At 32.8% G+C, this 8669-nt stretch overlaps 1 protein-coding gene across 2 annotated transcripts in view; it reads right to left on the bottom strand.

The window, feature by feature from the left end:
- LOC145285867 (uncharacterized) overlaps positions 1–8669 on the bottom strand; it is a 510918-nt gene that overhangs the window by 25442 nt on the left and 476807 nt on the right. For both annotated transcript variants that reach the window (XM_080134312.1, XM_080134311.1), the window contains 3 exons: positions 8413–8580; positions 4387–4489; positions 1487–1654 (listed from right to left, as the gene is read on the bottom strand). In XM_080134312.1, coding sequence (XP_079990438.1) covers positions 1487–1654; positions 4387–4489; positions 8413–8580 — 439 coding nt within the window. The remainder of the gene's footprint in view (positions 1–1486; positions 1655–4386; positions 4490–8412; positions 8581–8669) is intronic.

Here is an 8669-nt window from a genome sequence, read left to right as displayed (position 1 = left end):
ATTTCATCTCGAGTATTTTTTTTTTTTTTTACTGAGAGGAAGTGGATTGCTTTGTATAAACATAATACATGCATTTAATTTTTTTTTTTTTACACTTTATTTTTAAAAGGTATTTAATGTTATGTCTAATACCGGGCAACACCGGATACACACACACACACATGTATATATAGGTAATTATTACACCCTGTACTGATAATTGCATAAGCATGAAACACTAATGTTTGTAAGCAATAAAAAATAATAGCTATTGGAAAAATGTGTGTGTGTATATATATATATATATATATATATATATATATATATATATATAAAGTGAAATTGTCTCTCTGTGTGTGTTTTGTAAGAGAAATAAAAAGTTGATACTTTCTGTTGGAGTTTATAATCCAGTTAAGAAAGATGACTAGAGAACATAGTAAGAGTGTATATATATCTTCTGGGTGTAGACTGGGAGCAGGAAGAGTACTGTAGATAGAGAGGGGAAAATAAGAACTACTTCCTTTGTAGATGATGGCGATCGTCATGATGTCTCTCCTAGGATGCAATATAGGGTTTTAATCTAAGGAGTAAATGTGTCTATGACGGCGGCCAAAAGTTCGATAAGATGGTTGATAATAGTTTAGAGATAAGAAATTTGTATGCGGCATCTGTTATTGTAAACCTACGGTAATTTGGTCCAGAGGGGAATTTCTGCAATCAAATTATTATTATTATATATATATATATATATATATATATATATATATATATGATAGGATTATATTGAACTCAATATATGAGTTAAAAAGTTTTAAAAATAACGACTTGTGCGCCATCACGGAGAACTGAAATTAAAATGTTTAGCTTACAATTTATTTGTTTTCCTTTGACATTAATGACTGGCCTATAAAGAAATGTTTGCTGCACGGCTAAAAATTAAAACATGAACCAATAGCTACTACGTTACGCATGCATATTCGTAATGCTGTCATTCGACCTTCACCTGGCAAATTTCATTTTTTTTTAAATTTTCACTTTTGTACCGATTTTCCCCAGCTAAAACCCAAATATAAAGTTTTGCAGTGGTTCGAATACCCTATATATATGAAGTTTAATGTCCGTAGACTAAAAACTGACAGAGGAGTTTGACAGGCAAAATTTTTTAAATAAATTTATATATGCATACATAAATATATATAGAAAGGGGTTTGTGTTTACTATCACCTTTTTACACAAATAGAAATTATATAGAATATCTGCATGAATATAATTCCACAGAATAATTAACTAACGATGATCATCCTATAAGAAAACCGAAAAAACTAATAGGGAATTAATTAAAATGAATGCTTAAAAGAATATGCACCCCAAACACATAGATGTTAAAAGTATTTTTTTTTCCCATTAAAAAATGATAAACATGTTAAAAGTAATTTTTTTTTCCATTAAAATGATAAACATGTTAAAAGTATTGTTTAAAATGTAATTAGCATGTTCAAATCCTTACCTCCAGCAGCATAGACTTTGGGTATATTTGTTGAATATTTATCTTTAGGTGTCTCACAGTTGCCTCTTGGGTCAAGTTTTATGGATAACTCTGACAGAATATTCTTCTCTGGTCCCAAAAATCCCATGGCAATAATAACCAAATCACATTCAAATATTTTTTCACTTCCTGAAACAGAAACAAACACCATTATCTAATCAACAAAGTTAATAGTTTTTTTTTTCTTAGATATTTTCATTCCATGATTTATTTGAAAAAGTATTTAGTTTTTATAAACCTATTTTTTTTTTTTTTTTTTTTTTTTTTTTTTTTTTTTTTTTAGGAATTTTGTATAGTTATGAATTTATTAAAATTATTTAGGGAGGGGTAGGGTGCAAAAGAAAGCGAAATGTACAATTCCAACTGAACATAATCGGTTTTGGTATTTTTCTATTTCTGTTACATAGCAAAGATCGTTTTTTTAATTTTTTATTTATTTTCATTTTTTTTAAATGGGAAGGTTTGAGCGACTCTTTTAAAAAGTCAAGATGATCTCCAGATGGAAGTCGCAAAACTATGTGAATTCCGGACATTTTTAAAATCTTAGTCTGGTGATAGCTCAAACTGGAAAGATGTGTCTATATCACCTCTAATAAGGGGCGAGATGTACGATTGGTTGTTTTTGTTTTACGGCATATCAACCCTTTTCAGGTTATTTAATGCCGACTATAGTGATTTTTGAAGAAAATTCTTTTCATAGAATATATATATATATATATATTTTTTTTTTCAAGTCGGTTTCTATTTAACCCATAGTTGGGGCCCTAACAGGTACTACCACTCCGGATCAGAGTGGACCTGGGAGCAATGGCATCATCATATTAACATAATGGTTTTCGTTAGATCACCAAAGTTAAGCAACGTTCAGCTTGGTCATTACTAAAATGGGTGACCATTTAAGAATACCAAGTGCAGATATTATACTTTGCTCCCAGAAAATTGTTTAATCTATTAAAAGTATATTATTGTTTTGTGTTGATTGTAACCAGATGGTTTTCTCTATTGCGTATTTCTATATTTGACCACAAAGATGTAATATTTTGTCGTTTCAATATTTTATTTAAATTCTTACACCTAAAAGTTTTCGGATTGACTTTATTAAGTAAAAAAACAAACAAAAAATAACAAAAAAAAAAAAACGAAAAAAAAAAGACAAAACAACAAAAAAAGGACAAAACAAACAAAAAAAGACAAAACAAACAAGAAATAACAAAAAAAAAAAACGAAAAAAAGACAAAACAACAAAAAAAGGACAAAACAAACAAAAAGGACAAAACAAACAAAAAAAGACAAAACAAACAAAAAAAGACAAAACAAACAAAAAAAGACAAAACAAACAAAAAAGGACAAAACAAACAAAAAAGGACAAAACAAACAAAAAAGGACAAAACAAACAAAAAAAGACAAAACAAACAAGAAATAACAAAAAAAAAAAAACGAAAAAAGACAAAACAACAAAAAAAGGACAAAACAAACAAAAAAGGACAAAACAAACAAAAAGGACAAAACAAACAAAAAGGACAAAACAAACAAAAAAGGACAAAACAACAAAAAAAGGACAAAACAAACAAAAAAAGACAAAACAAACAAAAAAAGACAAAACAAACAAAAAAGGACAAAACAAACAAAAAAGGACAAAACAAACAAAAAAGGACAAAACAAAAAGACCCTCCCCAAAAAAACAATAACGAACAAAAAACAACAAAAACGAAAAAAAAACAAAAAAGACAAAACAAAAAAAAGACCCCCCCCCCCAAAGAGAACCCCAAAAAAGAACATGTAGAAACAAAATGGATCAGTTATTCTACCAGATTTTTCACTCTTTTAATGTGGAGCCTGCATAGATAATTTCTTATCTCATGCCTGCAAGGTAGTGCTGTTTTATCTAGAGTCAACCATGAAGAAATACCTTTTTATATGGGTGAATCAACCAAATGCGATACCGTCCGGTATATGGGACTTAACAAACAGAAAAAAAGGGGGGGGATTTGCTATAAAATGTCAGAAAAAAATTGACTTTTACTAGATTAAGGTATAACATCTTCATGCTATGTGAATTCTTGCGACAACTTTATTTTAAAAGATTTGCAGGTCAATGTTCACCGTTACTCCAACTGAAAACACCTCAAAATTTTCTTTAAAAAAAAAAAAAAAATGACGATTTTCATAGGTTTTCGGGTATGCTGAAAACAAATATCGGAGGGAAAATTAGCGCAGACAAATAGTTTTCGAGATATAAATACTTGTATTTTGTTACATAATTTCTAGCAGTTTTATTTGGTCGCCATCTTTGTTGTTTCAATAAAATGGTATATTGAGCATGCGCGCTCACAATGCAGTGAACAGACGGTCTGCGTAGTTAACTCGACACAATTCTGAAACCCGTTCTTAATATGGAGAGGTGGGGGTTATTCTGAAAGCCGTTCTTAACATGGGGAAGTGAGGGTGTTTATTCCAAAAGAAATGACGTTGAATAAACGTTTGCATCTCGTAGACTTAACTACACACATCTGCGCATGCTCACTATCCCATTTCACTGAAACAACAAAGATGGCGGCCAATTCAAACTACTAGAAATCACGATGCATAATACAGGTATTTATATCTCGAAAACTATTTGCCTGCGCTAATTTATATCTCGAAAACTATTTGCCTGCGCTAATTTTTCCTGCGATATTCGTGTTCAGCATAACCAAAAACCTATCAAAGTTGTCGATTTATAGAAAAATGTTGAGGCGTCTTCAGTTGGCGTAATGGTTAACATTAACCGATTTAAGCAAATCGGTTAATAGACGATATTAATTTTATTGCTAGAAGTCCCGTACATTTAACAACAACTTATAACAACTTATGATGCTTACCTTCAACTTCTGTCATTATGTAACGGCCAGCTTCATTTTTGGTCCATTCAACAAGTTTAGTTTTCACTCCACACACATTTCCTTTATCGTCACTAATAAATTCCTGTAAAGGAAAATAAAATAAATTACTTCATTTTTAATATCGTATTTCACAATCTGACGAAGAGCCAGTCCTGATGGATTAAAAATGAGTTCATGAGGAAAAAGAAATGATTGCATTCTTTTTATGAATTTGTTGCAAAGTGATATTTAATAGTCATTTATAAGTTATTTCCCTTTATTAAAACTCTTCACTGACGTCACACCAGAAATAGAAATAAAAGTAAAGAAACTGAGACATGGGCATGCAAGTATTATGTTTTTTTTTATAAACAGTTCACTTCTTGGAAGCAACAAAAAAAAAATACTCGAGCTGAGATAGAAACCAAAACCTAAAGACAGTGAGTCAAGTACAATAACCATTAGGCCAGCTTCAAACGATCTTTAAAAAGTGTTTTCAAACCTACATATTTTTAACATAACTGACCCAGTAAATTACCACCCCATAAGCCTCCTCCCACTTTTCGCCAAAATATTTGAGCCCATAATTAACAAAGCTCTAGTCCATCACCTTACAGATGCTAAACTTCTGACCGACCAACAATATGGATTTAGGCAAGCCCGTTCCACAGCAGACATCTTAACTCTAATCTGAGCGTATATACCATTCACTTGACAAAGCAGGGGAGGGTAGAGCGGTAGCTCTAGATATATCTAAGGCTTTTGACAGGGTATAGCATGAAGGTCGTCTCAGGAAAATCAGATCATACAGTATCACTGGAAGAATACTCAACATAATTAAATCCTTCTTAGATAAGAGAAAAATCCAGGTTATCCTCGATGGTCGTACATTTAAACAATATGATATAAATGCGGGGCTGCCTCAGGCATCTATCCTTGAACCTCTATTATTCCTAATATTCATAAATGACCTCCTTGACAAAAATTGTCTGTGAGATAGGTATATATGCTGATGACACCATGCTCTATAACAGACACGACAGGAAAACAAATGAACACATATCTAAAGAAATGGCAGAAACACTAGAGGATGACCTCCGATCTGTAGTGGAAAGGGGGCAAAAATGGATGGTCACATTCAATGCTGCCAAGACTAAACTTGTTTCCTTCAATAACTACGAGAAACTTTCTCTGCCACCAATAGCAATGGCCAAAGACTCTTTATTTGAAAGTACATCTTTTAAACTCCTTGGCCTAACGTTCACAGAAAACATGAGTTGGAACAATTACATTGAGAGCATTGCCAGGACTGCTGCGAAAAAGGTAGGTTCTCTCTACTGTGCTAGAAATCTACTCACGCCTGAAAGTATCCTGTACCTCTATAAGGCCACCATTCGCCCATGTATGGAGTGTTGTTGTCATATTTGGGCTGGTGCATCTGCTGCTAGTCTCTCGCTCCTAGACAAGGTTCAAAAGAGAATCACTAACCTGATAGGTCCTGAACAGTCATCTAAACTTCAGCCTCTGTCTCATCGACGAAATGTAGCATCCCTCTGTCTGTTCTACAAGTACTTTAATGGTGAATGCTCCAATGAACTGCAAGCACTTGTACCCCCCTCGATGTAAATACCCCCGACAAACCCGACAAACAGCAAAATCCCATCTCTTCACAGTTGAGATCCCTAGATGTAAGAGAGCCTTCTACTCCAGTAGTTTCTTCACCAGAACCGCTAGACTTTGGAATTCCCTTCCGAGTTCCTGCTTCCCCAACTGTATTGACATGCAGAAGTTCAAGTGTAACGTTAACCGATATCTTGCTGCCCAACTTCCCACATAGTACCCCTGTAACTTATGTCCCTGATAGTAGCCCCCTACATCAAAGTGGCAATGTGCCTTGTTTGGTGTGAAAATGTAAAAAAACATAATAAAAAATAAGGACTCTAATGTGAACCATTGATGCATGCACATTCGTGAAACAGCAAACATAAAAATCTAATGCCCCCCCCCTAAAATTTTTTCAATTTTAACCCTTTAGCAACCCCTTTTTTTTTTCGGGATGAAAACAGATTAAAAAGTTTTTCAAATATTTGAATATCCTATACCAAATTTCAAGTCTATAGATAAAAAATTTGTGACTACAATATGGTCGTCTTCAAGTCCAACGTAAACAAGTTCTTGAGGAGCTGTTCCACTTAAGTAATCCAATTTACCAAATTTCTACTACCAACGATTATATCCCATTAACTTATTTACACTTATTAATCCTTACTATATTATGTCGTAATATTTTTTGTTAATTTTCACTGATAACTATTTCTGGTATAATTTGCTCCACTGACTACAAGCTCGGTGATCATAAATTTGAATCCGGTCATATTCAGACACACTGATGTTCCATAATGACAACAAAACCTGTGTCCATTGATAACTATTTTATCTATCTATATATTTACAAATGATCAAACGTGTTATTTCTGTGCATGCACAAATATACATTTATATATGTAACTGCAATATAATAATCAGTAAAGAATTGGCTTTATAATAATAAATATGAAATAAATTAAAATATATTTAAACGTGTTTTATGACCTGACAATGCTGGGCCATCTGATCATGTATGTATATATATATATATATATATATATATATATATATACATACAGAGACTGTGTCCATGAAAAAACTAATAACTGTTTTTGCATTTATTTTTTTACAATTTTTTTTTTTTTTTACATCGCAAATGCAAATCTATATATCTATAAAAGTTAAAATGTGTGTGAGAGCACTTCTCAACCTATATACTCAACGAATGTTTGATCTACAGACTTGAAATTTGGTATATAAAGTATTCAGACACGTGGAAAACATTTTAATCAGATTTCTTTCGAGGAAAAAAGGGTTGCTAAGGGAGTCAAAATTGAAAATTTGGTACGTGGGTGTCATCGGATTTTTATCTGTTTGCCAACTGTGTCACGGCTGCACATGTGCAAATAGTTCACATTATGTTAAGAATAAGTAGGTTCGAAAACACTTTAAAGATCTGTTACGTATATGTCTGCTTGGTGATCGTCTAGCGATTAAAATGGACAGTTAATTCAGTTAACAATGAATACGAGACACTTGCTCATAAAAACAGACTTAGTTTATTTGCGATATATTTCATATACATATTTCAACACAATGACGGCGGAGGAGGGGTTGGTGGTAGAGGTGGTTGCGACACTGTGACAATTTGTTTCTCAGCCTTGCGTCTCTCTCTCATTGTTTCATTTTCGCTCGCCTGGTCTGACCCATAAACGATTTGAAGTCATAGCTTCAGGTCATCACCAGCCTGGGGATTTCATTGTTTCATTTTCGTTTGCTTGGACAATAACTCGCTCGCACCTCTCCATAACAGATCGTGTCAAGCTGGCTTAATGGTTATACTGGACTCACTGTCTTTAGGTTTTGGCTTTGATCTCAGTTCGAGTATTTCTTTTTGACTTACAAAAAGTGAAATGTTTAGAAAAAAAAACATGATATTCGCATGCACGTCTCAGTTTCTTTCTGCATTTTTAAAATTATTTTTACTTCATTTTTTTAAAGGAATTTAACGTTATGCTTAATACCGGGCAACGCTGGGTACATCGTCTAGTAAAGTTATTTATTTTTTTAATGCACACGGACTTTATGGACACCATATATATATATATATATATAATTATTACTATAATACAGACACTAGTGTTGCATCCTTTCAGGAATCATCAGTGCAGGATGTTACGATTACCGCTGATCAGGAGATTTGAACCCGGCCAGGAAGCCATTTCTAACTCCATTAGCCAGGAATAAACCCACACAGCCAACTTTAACCGCGAGAAATATCGTTGAAATTTAAACATTTTTAACTGTAGAGACGTCTGGCTATAGTGATCTAAGGATTATAACACCATGATCTATGCATGCATATAATATATATATATATATATATATATATATATATATATATATATAAGAGAGATTAAAAAAATCTCAGAAACCTACCTTGCTGATAATATTGTATATTCTTGGATCATTTCCAAATTTATGTGCAACTTCAGCATGGCCGTAGTCCACTTTAAAAACTTTGGGCCATAATGGCCATGGATTGTCTTCAGCTCGAGATGGTGGTGGGGGTGGCAGAATTTCAAAATTAACAACACTTGTGGCTCCCTGGTGAAAACAAAAGGAGAAAAAATATCCTGAAAATGATACTTTTTCTAATAATCAGATCATTCAATAGTTCTAATCAACGAAGATAA

The sequence above is a fragment of the Euprymna scolopes genome, chromosome 10 (genome assembly GCF_053919585.1).
Source record: "Euprymna scolopes isolate OS-2025 chromosome 10, ASM5391958v1, whole genome shotgun sequence".
NCBI classification, from domain to species: domain Eukaryota; kingdom Metazoa; phylum Mollusca; class Cephalopoda; order Sepiida; family Sepiolidae; genus Euprymna; species Euprymna scolopes.
The sequence above is the reverse complement of the archived record's forward strand: the minus strand, read 5'-3'. Positions and strand labels throughout refer to the sequence as shown.